The sequence below is a fragment of the Pleurodeles waltl genome, chromosome 1_1, assembly GCF_031143425.1.
Source record: "Pleurodeles waltl isolate 20211129_DDA chromosome 1_1, aPleWal1.hap1.20221129, whole genome shotgun sequence".
In the NCBI taxonomy this organism is placed as follows: domain Eukaryota; kingdom Metazoa; phylum Chordata; class Amphibia; order Caudata; family Salamandridae; genus Pleurodeles; species Pleurodeles waltl.
In genome coordinates, this window is record NC_090436.1 from 204,567,981 (window position 1) to 204,585,930 (window position 17,950).

Consider the following 17,950-nt stretch of genomic DNA (forward strand, 5'->3'; position numbering starts at 1 on the left):
AAACATTATATAAAAACACTCGCCGTTCTCCTATATTCGAAATGTGGAGTGCTGCAGACAACAATCAAGTAACAGGGTCTGTAAAGGACATTGGAGTTCAGTTCAACACAATCGGGTTGTAAATTAGATTAACAAATGCTTGAAAATGAAGTGTAATTATATTTCACTACTTAATTCTACATTATTATATCAATATAACTGTGTCTTTCCCCCTTGCCTCAGACAAACATCTCCACTGGAATGATTTTGGGCTTGGTTGACCCATTTTAACATACTTCCCCATCAGTCACCCTGGTCTCTTCCTCTGCATCATGTCTCTTTTGTCTCTTAGCTATTGATGGCATCAGGCTTTAAACTATTCCAAAGTCCAGTGAACAGTAAAGGAACATGTGGTAAAGACACGTTCATTTTCTTACCCGCCATGTAAAGGCAAGAGTGCTAAACGCCTGCGTGGCTCCATCATACAACCAGTGCCCCACTGCACATAAACCATGAGCACACCCACTGCCCCACAGGGCACTTTCTGTTATAAAGCCCCTGGTGCTTCAAACTCCTCACCCACGCTCACAAAGCACTGCACAACACCGGACCAGAATACCTCAACAGACGACTCTCCTTCTACACCCCAACCTGGCATCTCCGCTCCGCTGACATCGCCCTTGCAACCGTCCCATGCATCCACAGAACTACAACTGGCGGTAGATTATTCTCGCACCTCGCTGCCAAAACGTGGAAGACTCTTTCCACCCACCTGCACCAGACCTTCAGGAAACTTTACAAGACTGGCTGCTCGAGCAGTAGCAGCACCTCCCGTTCATCCCTCCCCTCCTCAGTGCCTTGAGACCCTCACGGGTGAGTAGTGCGCTTTACAAATTCTTGATTGATTGATTGATGCCTAGAACCTGGGAATGTAATTCTACATGTTTTATACGTTATGGCCTAATAGAAGCGTCTTTCAGGAAAGATAAGATTACAGTTTGGGATCAAAAGTCTCAACATGAGAGTGGTGGTGGCCTTATTGAAACATACATATAGAGGGCACCTTACATGATATTGTAAAAAATTATAACTTTTTCTTTTTGCTATTAAAAAAATAATAATGTATTGTTGATGTACTATGTGTAATGATTGCAAATAATGAAATACACAAAGGAAGGCTAACTTTTTTTCAGATTAATATTATTGAAATATTCTGTGACAGTATATTATTTGCCTGATAAGACGATACTTTATGAAAATATACTGTGTTTTATTGGTCCACTGCTGTAGGAATTCAGGAAAATATGGTCTCACAATTGCTTCAACACTCTACACCTTTCAGTGAGACACCAACCTTTAGCATGTAAATATATTAATTATTTTTTTTATCTGTCGTTTGGTTAAAGGTTTCTCTTCAAAAACAATTCTGAAAAAAAATAGTTTTTATAGGGCACTGCGCATCTATTTTTGATTACATCTGAGGGGTAAGCGAATTATAGAAAAGGGAAATTAGGGTCCAGTCCTTGAAGCAAGGGGTCTGTTTAATATTTTTGAATCCGTACCCTCATAGATGTTGTGCTAAGTTGAATGCACTATGTGTTCAGTTTCAAGCACTTCCTGAAAAACGTGTAGATCGGTTGATTACCTGCGACTTGGGTCCAGTGAATTCTAGATTTGGGTGCCTAGACTCCCAGGAATCCCCCTCCATGTTTATACCATCTGAAGGTTTGTTGAGAAGAAAAGCTTGTCACGGCAGAATACAGGTTTTGGATGGGCACTCAGTGTGCAGTCTGCCTCAGCACTTATCCTGAGCCATTATCCATGTAAGCCTTGTGCATGATAATGCAGGATAAAAATAATTTGTTCACCCACTAGGAGTCAGTTGTATTTGATTGTGAAACGGCAGGTTCAGGCACAACGTACTGCTTGTTTCTGGACCACTTCAAGTCTGCTGATAAGCCTCTTTGGGAGTGTGGTGTTAAGAAAATAACAATAGACTAAGCAGGCCATCAAATGGGCTCTTGTCAGCTCCAAGTGGTTCTCAGTTGGGCTCTTGTTAACTCCAAGTGCTGGATAAGGAGGGCAGTAAAATGATGCACGCGATCCCGGCGAGCCTTTAAAATAAGACATGAATTGAATATTACTTAGAGATTCCTAACTTACAGTGGGCAAACCAGGCAAATGCCAGTCGTACTACAATTCAGATATTTATTTTGGCTCATTTCAGGGACTGGAAAGTCTCTTTCATCGGAAAAATAAATGGAGAAGACTGGTGGAGATGGTGAGTTGATTAGCTAGGCTGTTTTCTAGCTGGAAGATTATTTGAGCAACATCAGCGGTCAGATACTGGTGGTGAAGATGCCCTGTCTAGAGCCTGCCATCATTGCCCACAGAAAGGGGCAAATCCTCCCACTAGCCACAGTGCCACTGTGCACAGAATAATAGATGTGACAAGTATCTACATTTGGAGTCACAGCTAGGAGACTAGGAGAACACCCTACAAAATGGAAAAACCTTCTTTAGCAATCTTGTCATTACTGACTGAACATAGCGTTGACATTAACAGCAGGGCACAAACGTCCTTCTGACAGCAGAAAGAAGAAAAAGGCATGGGAGACTAACATATCCAAATACAAAATATCCACACAGAATTCAAAACGAACTGTTTCAGAAAAAGCTGATAACATGAGGGCTGAAAAGCCTAGCAGAAAACAACAGAAAAATAGATATTTCACAATGGAACAATCCACAGTAAAGGAAAAAATCAAGGACAAAGCATGGCCTTGAACATGAACGAATATCAGAGAGAGAGATTCATTATGACGCATCAGGCCTATCCAGGCACTGCCTTTTATAAGCTTGAAACAGGAACAGACAACACAATCCACAATATCTGCTACTGACAGATTCCAACATCTCCCCATAGACTGACCCACCACATTGGAAAGGGCATTTTATGTGGGCAAGCTCCGCCCTTGTTTGGGAACTCATGGCAACAACTGTACCTTGAAGAAGAAGCCAGAGTCAGACAGTCTCTGCACCATATGGGACTCTGGAATGCCACTGTTGCTGCCTGCATTGCATGCTACTCGCAAACCCAGAGTAACCCCGTTGGGTTCTGCAGGTGCGGTCATGCTGGAGAAGTAAAACAAGCCTGTACTTGCACCATCACACTGACAAGAAGCTTCTTGCCTTTCTGACTCTACATAGTCTCAGGTAAACTCTTTGTGCAGTTCTGAGCAAGAACATAACATCAGCATAAAGTTGGAAGTTTACCTGGTACTACTGAAGGAGCTGCTCCAATAAGCATATGTAAACATTGAAGAGCAGGCATGAAATGGTTGTCCCTTGTGGTACGCCACATGACACCTTCAACAATGAAGATTCCTTCGACCCAGATTGGATCAATGGCACAAGTAATTAACCTGAAACACTCCCAAGTTTTCAAGCCAATCTATACTACAGAATACATACCACACTCTCCGAAAGGTACACATCAGCACACTGTCTTGATAAATGTTGCAGAACAATAGCACCCTCTCCTCTTCTAGCTCCTTCAGCCCCTTTCTTCATTTTGGCAATGTATGCAGACAAAGGAGCACAATCTTACATGCTGTCTAGTGCTCTGATGCCAGTTCCTAGAAATAACATTTATTTGAGGTATCTTTAAACTATCCAGATTTATGTGCATTGTATTTGACCAAAGTACCTTTGAAGATTTGTTTGGGTAAACAAGCCTTATACATGATTTATATCTTTATAAACTAAAATTATTTATATGTAAACAATGCACACAGATGTACTAATTCCAACACTGGCTTTGGATATTTGCTTTCTGTTAAGCCTGGCTAGACCTTAATTTTCTACACTCAGCCACATTCGCACCAAGAAGCACTCCAAGAGAGTGTGATGATGGGCTTTTTAAGCAATAAAATGTCCAATTCCATAACCCAGAAGGATATTGCTAGTAAGCTTGTAGGTCAATGATTGGATAAAGCTATGGTTTCTCAATGTAGTAAAATAACTTCTCAGTCACTTATTGTATCCATTTGGCGTATGGCGCAGCATACTTATTTGATAAATGACACATTGTAATACATCCCTGTATAAAGCATCCAAATGAGAATGATCATACATTTAGTGACACAGGCTTGAGAACGACTAGATATGTTCTAATCAGTCTTGTTCAAAGTGATCCTAGCCACTTTTAACAAGGAAGACAAGGGTTTTGCATATCACCAACCTGGAGCACAGCTGCAATGCCTGGTCGTCTGCACTGGAGAATCTCTGCAGTGACTGCCTCCCCAGGGACCACGAAAAACATCTGGGCACATGGTCTATGAGGAACGAAGTAAGATCTGATTACCAAGACAAATAATGTATTGGATAGTTATTTCTAAAAAAGGCCAGGTTTAGCAGGCAACGAACCTTCTTATTATATTGCGGAAAAAGTGAAAATATTTAGATAAATCTGCAACACACCTTAGGGAAATTAAGGATTGCTGGTGTTTTCCACCCCACTATATCACACATTGAAATTAATGTCATTAAAACTATACATTTATGGCTTGACCGACAAATAATTTTGAAGACATGCTAAATTCCTCGTATGGATAAATATATTTCCATTTGGTATATTCACAAATATTCTTAGGAAACCCCATAGAAATTGATGCAAGCCATAGGTTTTCATGCATCACTTCTGCCCATCCATCCATTATAATTTCCACACAGCGTGGTATACAATTGGCATTGGTAAGTGAAGAAGATTGGCACATCTATCATGTTCTCCTCCAACACTTACAAGTAAATTTTAAAAAACACATTAACATTAAGTGGCGTTCCTTTCTCTTTCCTATCTTAGAAATACACTTAATTCCTTTTTTATGAGTAGTTTCTGTTTCTACAAATGCCTGACATTGGGGTTAGGAATACCCAAGAAAAGATGTGTGGGTGTTCCATTTAGTTTGTATAGCTATCCTCAATACAACCTTTTACCTTCCCTTCGCCCTACAGGTGACACCTTGGATTGGATTTTCCATCGCACTAATTGTTGGTGTAGATATCCATAGAAATGAGAATTCTGTAAATCAGGATCTGGGAATCAGTACCTGCGAATGACTTTTTGTACAACTAAGTTGCAGTTGAACAACATCTAGGGTCTAGCTCATTGTGGTGAGTGAGCTATGCCCTGCCTGAGACTGGCAAGCAGCAAACTTCTCAAATTTAATTCATCCTTTCATCATTTGGTAAAACAAGAACTTTTTAGATCTGGTAATAACACCTCTTATCTAAGAACATCAATACATTTATTTTGTGGTGTGTGATATAAATTATGATTAACAACAGTGCTATGAATACTAGTGTTAATAATAACAACATCAACAACACAAATAACAATAATTAATTCTAATAACAATAATGCTAATAATGCCAAAGCAAAAGAACAACAACAGTACTAATAATGACAATGATAATAATAAGAATAATCTATTTATGAGGTAGTTTTAGATTTGTGGTTTCAGCTGAATGAAAGCCAAAAGTATCTAAAATTGCTTTTCTATTCATTCTGAACCAAAAACATAAAACACGTCTTCACTGATGCAATCACTAAGTTTAAAAAAAGGAGGTGTAACAATGTAAAACATTTGTTTTAAGTACCTCTGGACACAGTAGACATATCAATTTTGTTTTGACAAATTATGCAAAAACTTACTGTATGGCAGCCAAAGCCATTGGCAAGACCCTGCTTGTAGAATCCAACAGCTGTTAAACCCAGTGCATAAGGACTCCCACCATGGTACCCACCTCTGCATGAATTGAAGAAATGGTTAGACATGAAAATGTAGAATTATAACATAAAGAAATTCATCATTTTCAACTCAACTAAAAATAGGTAAAACTAAACTCCTGATTTTTGTAGGGCTTTGTGTTTTTTTTCTTGTTTATGTTTAAGGAGGGTATTCTTCAACCCATAGGACTCTGATCCCACATTACCTGCCCTTAATGTCCTACGTTTCTGCAAATTTCTGAGCAATATAGCACTTTCTCTTTTTCACTTTTATAATAGAGCACCTGTAACACCAGTAATTTTATGCTTTCTGCCCACTGAACCGTACCGCATGTTCAGTGAAAGCTTTCAAAAGTACAATATAAAAATCAGATTCTTAATTTTTGTTCTTTCTTTTCACAGCATACAAAAAAAAACATTTGCAATGCAATAGGTCTCACATTTGCTGGAGTTAGAGATATTGGCATTGTAAATTCATAACTGGACTTTTCTTGCCACATAAATTGGTCAACCCTGTCTCATAATTTCATCTTTTCTTGTCCTATAATTCCAGAGGCCCTGTATATAACTAGAGCAGTTCTATTTATTGTTGTCCTCTATCTGCAGCAAGATATGAAAAAGATGCCATTTAGTATCCCGATTTAAATCTGCCATGCTAATTCTAATAGAATATCACTTTCTCCATCCTACCATTGGAGTTGCTGGCTGGCTAAAATAATTCCCCTTAAAAAAAACACAAGACAGCCACAGAGGAGAAATAAACTAGAAGAGTCACCCAAACACATCAAGAGTGTTCAAACAGTCATAGTGTAGTAATAAGTAATAAGGATATTAAGTTGGGCTGAATTATGATCATAATTGTAATAAGGAGAGATTAATAAAACATATACACCTATCATATAAACCTTTATCAGAAATAAACTTTTGGCTCAAAACAGCCCATAGAGAGCATCATAACAAAACTATCATTCATAAGAAACATGGTCATGTAACCATATTGTTAGCCTCTAGAGGGCATAAACCCATGAAAAAGAAAATAAGAAAGTAATGCAGTGTGACCATATACGTAGCCCCTAGAGAGCGTTTATAGGGCTAGCAGGCCTGCTACAATAATAATACAAATAAGACCTTTAAAACAAAAGTTGTCCCAGCTGTAAAACAAATGTTCTGGCCATGAAAAAGCTTAAAAGACACTGAATGGTGGGAGGGGTTATTTTCGGGTCCCCACTAACCAAGTGTGGGGACCAAGAGATGATGTAGACAGAAAGAGCACATTGTGCACAATGTTTTGAAGGTGGTTCCAATGTCCTAGGACCACCACAGGCTGAATTATGAGCAAAAGTGGTTTGTAAAAGTAATGCCCTTCAAAGCATTATGGGGCAAGTTTCCGTGCCATAAATATTTTAATATGTTGATATGATTGTGATGCTTAGAACAGGCCCTAGAGGACACCACAATGAAAATGGCATCTGTAAGAAACATGGTCATGTAACTATATAGTTAGCCGCTAGAGAGCATAATCACACAAAAGGAAAATGGCAATAAATAATTCGAAGTAGCTATATATTTAGCCCCTAAAAGGCATAGTGCATTACATATTTTCAGGAATAGCAGGCCTATAGCAATGATATTATAAACAAGCCCACAAACTATTGCCAGCTGTAAAACAAAAGTTCCATCCATGAGAGCGCTTAAAAAGACACTGAATCGTGGGAGGGATTATTATTTTGGGGTCCCTGCTAACCTAGTATGGGGACCCAGAGATGACCTAGACAGAAAGAGCATGTAGAATGTTTAGTAGGTGGTCCATTGTCCTAGGACCACCACAGACTAAGTTATGAGCAAAAATGGTTTGTAAAACTAATGCCCTGTAAAGCATTATGGGGCGAGTTTCCCAAGTGCAGTGAATATTGTCTTATTGCCTCTCCCGCTGTGCCGGGCAGCCGCTTTTGCTTTAAGCATTTCTGTTTTAGTTAAAACATTTACTAATCTCAAGTGTTTTAAGAAGAGAGCCACAAGAAATTACTCGGATTAGGTAACTGTGAACAATGTGACCAGCACTCCAATACCGCCAATCGAGTTCACGCTGTTGTGCCTGTTCGCGCTGTGAGTGCCATGGAGCATGAAGGGGAGAGACAAAAAAATGTGTCCACCCATGCTGAAGTGTAGCAGCAATTGTGCAATAATCCATGTAACAGGGGCAGTAAGCAAGGGGTGACACAAACAGCCTTACGGCAGGACAAACGTAAAGTATTTACCAATTACATTAAGTGATTTTTGAAAGGCAAGTCCACGAACGAGTGAAAGTGATGGGTGTGACATGGACGTGGTTAAAATACCACAATACTTACAACAGGTCAAAACGCTTGCGCGTTCAACCTAATTAATAAACTTCTGAAAGCAATTTCAATTTAGTGTAAAGCCATAACAAATCTGCCTTTTTGTGCATTTGATCCATGTGCATTCTTATGTACTGGTATTACTTGTGTTTTGAACCTCTGGATCAGTGGAAGGCTGAATAACATCCCTTCAGCTGCATATGTCTTTCTTAAACATGGCAACTGTTTTGGCCATCTAAATGATCCGAAATGACTTTGTCTAAGTCAGCTATATTTGCACATATATTGTGCAGAGAGTAAAAGTGAAATACCTCATGTGGCCTGCAGCAATTTTTTTGCCACTGACATGTGAGACCTAAAAAAAAAGCAGTCATTCCACACTGGGCAAATCTCCAGGGATCAAATGAATGTAAAATTAACTAGTATTTAGCATTTAAATAATAAATGTGACATTCTTGCCACTTTTTACGAATGAATAAAAACAACATTTTTATTGTAAAAGTATAAAAAAATAACTTGTCAGGCTGCAACTCTAGAAGTGCCAATTTCAACCATATGGCTGAGGGCCTAGCACTAAAGAAGAGGTTTGCAGTCAGTACAGAGTGAGGAGGGAATGCACCACATGGTAGAGTTTCAGCAGTGAACTTCATTTCCCAGTGGGCCATGGACTCTTGCACATCTAGGAAGATGTCAGCTATCTTGGATCTTCCAGTATAACTTCCCTATTAGTGCTTTTTATTTTCAAAACAACTTTATTGATTTTATAATTTAAGGTATAGAATTTGAAGCACATTATATTTTAGGTAACATCAGATTAGCTAATCAATACGCATAGTCTCCCATGTACAGAGGACATAGTTAAAGCATTGACTCTCAGCATAAACAAAGCTCCCTAGAAAAACAACAAATAACATACACAGAACTGCTTAGTGTGGATGAGGATAGCATGGTGGTTCCCTCCAATATAGAGAACAGGGATGAAGAGGCCGGCAGGTTAGTGTATTCTTGTGTGAATCTGAAGAAGAAAAGGGGTGGGTGCAGGGGGACAGAGGCACCAGGACGTCAATATGGCTGTAGCATATGCTATCTGCTCTATTTATGTTCAGAGTGGGAGGTTCATCATTAACCACTAATTTAGGATTGTGCACTAGGTTATCCCAGAGATGGGCTACTGGGCATCTCTCAGGCCACATTATTCTTCCCGTCTTAAGGCAGTACCTTCTACCTGGCCCTGGGTGCTAGAGATCAGCATGGATCCAGGAATCCGGTTGTAAGCTTGGCGGTTTCAGGCTGAACGTAACTCACAAGTATCACCCCAGACGAGTGGTCAAGTAGCCTATCCGTGAGCCTTGCAAGCACCAAGAAGAGTGAAACTGCATGTATCTCCTCAACCTTTGTGTCAGGCATGCTAGGGTTGAATGACAATATGGACAGTTCAGGGATGCCCCGGGAAATATAGAGTGCAGCCTTTGTGGGTTAAGGTATGCTCTTTGGAGTATGAAGTAAATGAAACGGAATCATGCATTACGCAAGATTAGGGATGGTTATTGTAGGACTGCATGCCAGACTTCATCATAGAACACTAGATTCAATTTGTCCTTCCAACTGCTTCGAATAGCCTGTAGAGACACCCCAGTGTGGGCCCAAAGGCTTCCGTAAGTGACTCTACGTACCCTGTGGCCAATAGTATATAATGACATCAGTGCAGTATGCATTGGGGGTTTACTTCGAGGGTTGTGCCTCAACTGAAGAGTTGCCATTTGGATCCTGCCATATGCGAGGAACTCATCAGCAGGGAGAGCACTGTGCTCACACAAGGCCAGAAGCTCCAAGAAGTGGCCGACCTTGTACAAGCCCCATACAGTAGTCAACTAAAAAGGGCATAAAAGGCATACAGTGTTGCAGTTAAGGGAGCGAGATCTGTAGGAAGCTGTCTCTGTATATACTATACCAAAGTGAGTTACAGTGTGCAGAGTCCATAGGTTCCTCAAAGGCTTTACAGAGACCAAAGTAGATAATACTATTGTATCTTTTGTGGTAGTGTGGTCGAGCAGTTAGGCTTATCAGAGGGTAGTGTCAAGCATTTATTGTACACACACAGTCAACAATTCAGGCACACACTCAATGACTAACTCCAGTCCAATGTTTTATGTTAACAAAAATATATTTTAATTACTTTATTTCTAGAACCAAAAAGATCTTTTTTGCAGGTAAGTACAGTTTCAAAAATGTATCACTTTCAAGTATCTAATGCACTTTGTTTGTAATTCACAGATAAACAGTTTTCAGGTAAGTAATATTTTTCTATATCAAAAGTAGACACTGCAATTTTCACTGAAGGCAATGCAGGCCCGGGGGGGGGAAAAGTACATAAACAGTTTACAGGTAAGTACTAGACTTACGGTCCCAGTCTTCGGGGGTTAAGGTGCCCACAGGGAAAAGTTTAGGAAAACACCAAGGGTGCACCACTAGCAACATGGGGTTGGATGGGTGCAGAGGTCAAAGTTGGTGTTGGGCCTCCAATGGAATACTATTGAGACTGGGGGCACACGGAAGTGAACGTTTTGCAGGTAAGTACCCACGGAGTCGGGCCACGGCCCTGAGGTGGTTTAGATCAGCACTGGTGGGGGCCACAGGTCAGCACAAAACACAATCAGCAGCACATGGGCGGCTGGATGCAGGGTGCAAACACAGCGTTGGGCGCCTAATGCTTTTCAATGAGGAACTCTGGGTCCACAAAGAGGCTGCTGGCTTAGTCCAGGGAGTCGGCTGAAGAAAACCAATGGCTGGACAGGTAAGTTGAGGCTCCTCTGGATGTCAACAGACTGTCGGCTGGGCTCCCCAAGGCAAAAGGGCTACGGGTGCAGGGGTACCTTTAAGAGTAGGGTATCTTCACCAGATCCGGTTGCGGTCAGGGGGGTCCTCTGTATTCAGGCTGCAGGCGTCATCATGGTGGACAGGAGGGGTTATCCCAGGGTGGATTAGAGGTCGGAGTCGCCTGAGGACTCTCTCTGGTCAGGTGGGCCACCTGGACTCAGGCCGTGGCGTCAGATGCAGAGTGGTCAGGACTCCAGAGGGCTCTGGAGTCCTTGTTGAAGGTTTCTTTGTGGACAGAGCCACTATCCTCAGGAGATCCAATCTCTAGGGAAGGCAGGAAGTCCTCTGAAGGTTTGTAGAGGTCGCTGGTGCTGCAGGATGAGTCGCCTTCTTGTAGCAGGAGTCTTGCAGCTCCAGACAGACTGGTAGGGCTGGGGCCAAGTCAGTTGTCAGCTGGAGTTTTCACTACTGGTGCGGTTCTTCAGTCCTTCTTCTCTAGGTCACCAGGAATCTGAAGAGCAAGGTTCAGGGGTGCCTCTAAATACTAGATTTAGGGGTGCTACAGGGGGTCAGAGGGCAGTAGCAAGTGGCTACACCCTTCCGCTGCCCACTCCCTTTGGGGAGGGGAGGCACATACCTAACCCTATTGGCTGTCTCCAAAAGAAGATGGAGGCTTCTGCCAGGAGGGGTTCACCTCTGCTCTGGGCACCTTAAGGGTGGTCCCAGCTGTGGTGGACACTCCTGGTGTTTGCTAACTTTCCTGCCAGACCTGCTGCCAAAATGTGGGGCCAGGTCCGGGGGGGCGGGCATCCCGGCATCCCCCCTGGTTGGAGTGTCTTCAGATAGCATAACAAAAGGCAAGAGCCTTTGAGGCTCACCACCAAGTGTTGCTGTTCCTGCAGGGGAAGGTGTGAAACACCTCCACCCAGTGCAGGCTTTGTCCATGACTCCTGAGAGCATAAAGGCTCTCACCCCATGGGGTGAGAAACGTGTCTGGTGGTGGCAGGCTGGCATAGACTGGTCAGCCACACACTAGAGAGCTGGGTGAATTTCAGGGGGCATCTCTAAGATGCCCTCTGTGTGCATTTTACAATAAATCCAACACTGGTATCAATGTGGGTTCATTGAGCTGAGAAGTTTTATACTCTCCAGTCTTTAGTGAAACCATCATGGAGCTTGGAGTTCGTAATGACAAGCTCTTAGCCCAGGTACTAAATATGGCTACACTGAACTTACAATGTCTAAGAATGAACTTAGACAATGTAGGGGCATATTTCTCATGCAGCTATGCCCTCACCTGTGGGGCAGTGCACCCTACCTTAGGGCTGTAAGGCCTGCTGGAGGCGTGACTTACCTATGCCACAGGCTGTGGTTTGTGGGCATAGCACCCGGGGAGGGATGTCAATTCGACTTTACCTTTTTTCTCCACCAACACACACAATCTGCATTGGCAGTGTGTTTGGTGAGGGGTCCTTTATGGTGGCATAATACATGCTGCAGCCCTTAGGGACCCTCTCTGGCCACAGGACCCTAGGTACCACTGGTACCTTTAACAAGGGACATAGCTGTGTGCCAGAGGTGTGCCAATTGTGGACACAATTTAGGGTACAGTTTAGGGAAAGAACACAGGTGCTGGGGCCTGGTTAGCAGGGTCCCAGCACACACTCAGTCAAGTTAGCATCAGATATCAGGCAAAAAGTGTGTGAGGGGGGTGACCATGTCAAAAGGGGCACTTTCCTACACAACCCCCTCCCAAAGAAAAGAGGATGAGACTAACCTTTCCCAAGAGAGTCTTAATTGTCTAAGTGGGTTAACCTGGAAAGTGGCATGGGTAGTCTCAGCTCTGTGTCCACCATAAAGTCCATTCCCTACAGGGAGATTGACCACCTCACAATTTCATCTCCCTTTTCATCTGCATAAGCCATCTGAGAGGTCTGTGGTCAGTTTGAACAATGAAGTATGTACCAAACAAGTATGGTCTCAACTTCTTCAGGGACCAAACAACAGAAAAGGCCTCCCTCTCAATGGCACTCTAACGCTGTTCCCTGGGGAGTAACCTTCTGCTAATAAAAGCAATAGGCTGGTCATGGACATCATCAGTGGTTTGGGACAGGACTGCTCTTATCCCATGTTCAGAGGCATCGGCCTGCACAATGAGTAGTTTGGAACTTTGAGAACTGGTGCTAAAAACGTTGTCTCCTTCAGGGTGTCAAAGGCCTTTTGACAACTAACCGTCCAGTTTACTTTTCTGAGCACCTTCTTGGAGGTGAGGTCTGTGGGGGGGGGGTCACAATGGGCCCACATCTCTTCACAAACCTCATGTGCACATCCTGTCAAGCCAAGGAATGCCCTGACCTGAGTCTGGGTGGTAGGAGCTTCCCAGTCCAGAACTGTCTGGATCTTGGGCTGTAATGGTTGAACCTGACCTCCACCTACAAGGTGGCCAAAGTATACAACTATACCCTGCCCTATCTGATATTTTTGATGCCTTGATGGTGAGGCCTGCAGATTTCAGGGACTGCAAAACCTTCCCCAGGTGGACCATGTGATCCTTCCAGGCGGAGCTAAAGACAGCAATATCATCCTGATATGCTGCACTCAAGGCCTCTAATCGAGCAAGAACTTGATTCACCAACCTTTGGAAGGTGGCAGGCACATTCTTTAAACCAAAGGGCATAACAGTGAACTGATAATGCCCATCAGGTGTAGGAAATGTCTTTTCTTTTGCTCCTGATGCCATGCGAATTAGCAGGTACCCTGCAGTTAAATCAAAAGTACCGAGAAGCTTTGTTGCACCTAATTTGTCTATCATCTCATTGGCTCTGAGTATGGGGTATGCAACTGTCTTAGTGACAGAGTTGCTACCTTTGTAGTCCACACAAACTCATGTCCTTCTTTCCATCCTGAGGATGAGGCTTGGGGACTAGGACCACAGGACTAGCCCAGGGACTGTCAGAGGGTTCCATAAACCCCAAGTCCAGCATCTTGATGACCACAGAATTGATGCTCTCCTTAATTTGGTCAGACTGCAGATAGATCCTGAATTTGAAAGGTAAGCTGTCTCCAGTGTCCACTGTATGGGTACACCCGTGTGTCTGTCCAGGGGTTAAAGAGAAGAGCTCTAAATACTACTGCAGGAATTGCCCCCAGTCATCCTGCTGTTGGGTAGTGAGGGTGCCTGAGTAGACAACTCCATCAACTGACCCATCTTTAGGACTGCAAGAGAGAAGATCAGGGAGAGGTTCCCTCTCTGCTTCGTGATCCTCATTGGTTACCATCAGCATTGTTAAATCAGCCCAGTCACAGAAAGGTTTGAGGCAGTTCACATGGATCACCCTCTTGGGTGTCTTGCTAGTGCCCAGGTCTACCAAGTCAGTGACCTCTCTTGTCTTTTCAAGGATAGGGTAAGGGCCATTCCATCTGACCCTGTAGTCTAGGTAAAGTATTTTAGTGTACTATATAACTTTGTGTCCAACAGCCCCTCTGATCCACAGTTAGAGGGGGAGGACCCGTGTAAGGATCGCCCTGAAATTAACATTCTTGTACCAGAATTAGAAAGAGTATTTAGAGGCATGAAGAAGCACAAAGCACCAGGGCCTGTCTTAGTGCCTACCAACATCTTTCTGGAGGAGCCCTTCCTGTGGGCTAGAGTTCTTGCCAAAATATTTAATTTGTCCTTACGATTTAACAATATTCCACCCTCCTCGTGCTCAGCTATCCTTGTACCTATATTTAAGAAGGCGATTGTGGCAGTCCCTCTAACTACCGCCCAATTTCCCTCCTGGAAGGAGCAGAGAAAAATTCTCTGGAAAGTCCTATTAAGCAGGCTGCACAGCTGGGTGGACAGTCAGAATATCCTAACTGAGGTGCAAGCTGGGTGCAGATCACAGGTGGGTACCATCGCCCAAGCAGTATGATTACTTATGATCTTGTAAAAGTACATCGTTAAAAGGAAATCTTCACTGTATTCAATTTTAATGGACCTGAAGGCAGCTTCTTATCTAGTTGACCTCGAGAAGTTGTGGAGATTATTGATAGACCAAGGGGCTGATGCTACCCTGATGAGAGCAATATTGGTGCTGCACACAGACAACACCGTGAGAGTTAGCTACATACAAGGTGACAAGTGCACTGTAGCCTTTTCCCTTGGGAAAGGGTGTACAGAAAGGATGTATGTTAGCATCTTTACTTTTTAGCCTCTTCTTAAATGATGTAGTGGAATATCTACTGGGAGAACCATTAGATATACCCATTATAGGTGGAAGTAGGGTCCCAGTATTACTATTTGCAGATGATGCAGTACTGAAGGTGCAGACAGAGAACGCAATCCATAGGTTATTAATGCAGTTGGCACAGTATTGTCAAAGGAAATCGCTGACCATCAATTGCACCAAAACAAAGAGCATGGTCTTGACCTCATCTCCTAGCTTCAAGTGGAAGCTAATGATAGACGGTGTACCCATAGAGACTGTCAAGCAGTCTGATTATTTTGGCATACAATTCACTAGGAAACTTCGATGGAAGAGCCTTATATAGAAGGCAAATGTAGTCCTGGGCCAGTCTTCTGGTGCAATTTTAAAGTTTAGACACAAGGCAGGTGCTAAGTGTATCAGTATTATCCTGCAAATTTATAAACAAAAGGAAGTAGCAGCTGCACTATATAGAGTCGAGCTTTGGGATTGTAGAAATCTTCACCTGTTGCAGGTGGCTGAGAACAACTTCTTAAGAGCCTTGCTGAGGCTGGGTCTGGTACCCCCCACTTGCACTCTATGTAGAACTTAGCTTTACTCTTATAGCTGAGGTAGCAGCCTTTAAGCCAGTGCTTTATTGGGTTAGGCTAGTGAGGAATCCCAAGGCAGCAACCTACCTGGAAGATGCAACCTACTTGGAAGATGCAGTACAAGGAAGTGGCTATAGTAGGAGTACTTGGCTGTCTTACGTAAAGAACACTGCTAATGAATTGCAGCTGGGGTTTCTATGGTCTGATCTGGGAGAGTAAGGCAAGATACTGCTGACTGGATTAAAGAACGCTATAGCTGGCATAAGCAGGTGAGGAAGCTCCCTATGATAAGACCCGGAACAATATTGTGTAGTTATTTGAGCTATGGTCCACCTTGCAAGTTTTACTTGGCCTCAATCTATGCCAAGCACAAACGTACATTGTATGTTTAGATTGGGCATCTTGCCGACTAGGGAACACCTAGTCAGATGCTACAGACTCAAGGCAGATACTGAATATAGTGATTTAAATGTTGGGGATGGGGGATAATCTCTTCATTTTCTGCGGTTTTGCACAAAACACAATCTTCCACGTAGGAGATGGCTTTTGACATTTTTCAGATTATACAGGATCAAAAGTATCAAGGTGGCATTGCCATTTTGTCGTAGAACGGACGAGGAGTATATTCTTAACACCACGGCTTCGTACCTATGGATGGCCTGGCCATGCTTGCAGATACTCCCATCTGCCATAGGAGCTTAATTCTGATCAAGTTGGAATATCTACAAGGAGGGTTTACTGCTGTGTGCCTCCTCCATACGTTTTTATGTATATGGCCTTCTACGAGGACATTGTTGTGCAGTATACCTTCAGGTACCACAGCTATCATGATACATGTCATCAACCTATTTACCCGCCCGTATCTCACACGTTTTATACATTTATATATTGCGCATCAATATATTATCTGTTTGTGTTTAATTGGACCTAGTGTAGAGAGTGCCCTCTCCATGTTTTATATGTGCATACTAGTTGTAGAGTGTTGATTTGGAGCTGCTGATCATACACCCATAATTGCTTATGAGCTAAGGTCGACAAACCATGCATCGATTGTATTTCATAGGTTTCATGTCTCAATGCATTATGTACTGATGTATCAATTAACTGTTTGTTGTAAGGCTGAAAGCTGAAACAATTAACGTAATTGAGTGATTGAACCTGTTTAATGTTCAAAATCAATCACTGGAAATTCAACAAAGATGAATTTATACAATGTACATCTTCTTGCTAAAGCCAGGGAAAGCAGAACATGTAAACCAGAGTGAATTAATGCAAGTATGTGTTTGCTTCCAATACACTTTCGACTTTTGATAACTTCTTGCTTATTTCAGTTACAACCAAAGGGCAAGAAAGGACACACAGTGATGCAAAAATCAAACCAAACCTGCTTTCCACGTGACCCCAGTCAGCACATCAACGTGCTTCAAATGCTTTCCCATAGTAATCCATATTCTGTCTAATGTTTTTCAAAGTCCCTCCTGCACCCGTAAGGTTTATGTCTATTAGAACATTCTGTGTGTGGTGGCTCTTTCCCTGCATTCCAGACTTAGCACTGCAGTTTTTTGCACAAACTAAGCAAGACCCACAATCACGGTACTGCACCTTACTCTTTCGTCTACCCTGGAAAGTAAGGATGCTGTGGTGTAGCAAACAGGATAACTGCAGCAAGGTAACCACTGTCTAGATTACCTGAAGTGAATCATATCAAAGTTCTTGGTGTAAAGTCTTGCCATAAGCATTGCCAGGTCATTTGCTTCAGAGCCACTATTGGTCAGATAAACCACCTACAGATAGAAAGGAAAATGAAACATTATTAGTATCTTTTGTCAATATACTGTTAAACCTAGCCATTGACAGTCTTCAGCATAAACTGTTACTTCTGGAATAAAGTAATGGCGCGATAATCTTAAATCGAATAAGAGTGTCAGCATACTTATTAAGTTAATACAATGCTTTATAGTCAGGTAATCAGGCACTGGGCATCGCAAAAAGAAAAAGCATATAGGTGTATTATTCGCTATGAGTTGGAGTCCAAATAGTTTGCCCCCTAGAACCTTTTGATATGCCTGCCTTCAGAAAAAAAAATTGAAAATAATTGTATTTAAAACATTTATCCCACAAAGCTACGGCCACACTATGCAACTAATGGCATACTAAAATCAAAAAGGCAGTGACCCAGATAAACATTCAAATTTAAACTAGAGGCTTCTAATGTGGACGGGGCTTTTGGGAGTGACGCACAAG

General features: G+C 42.5%; 1 protein-coding gene across 1 annotated transcript in view; it reads right to left on the minus strand.

The window, feature by feature from the left end:
* The window catches only part of AGXT2 (alanine--glyoxylate aminotransferase 2), a 206,065-nt gene that overhangs the window by 92,497 nt on the left and 95,618 nt on the right, over positions 1-17,950 (minus strand). The window contains exons 5-7 of the mRNA XM_069220773.1: positions 17,396-17,490; positions 5,696-5,789; positions 4,223-4,316 (exon numbers count right to left, since the gene is read on the minus strand). Coding sequence (XP_069076874.1) covers positions 4,223-4,316; positions 5,696-5,789; positions 17,396-17,490 — 283 coding nt within the window. The remainder of the gene's footprint in view (positions 1-4,222; positions 4,317-5,695; positions 5,790-17,395; positions 17,491-17,950) is intronic.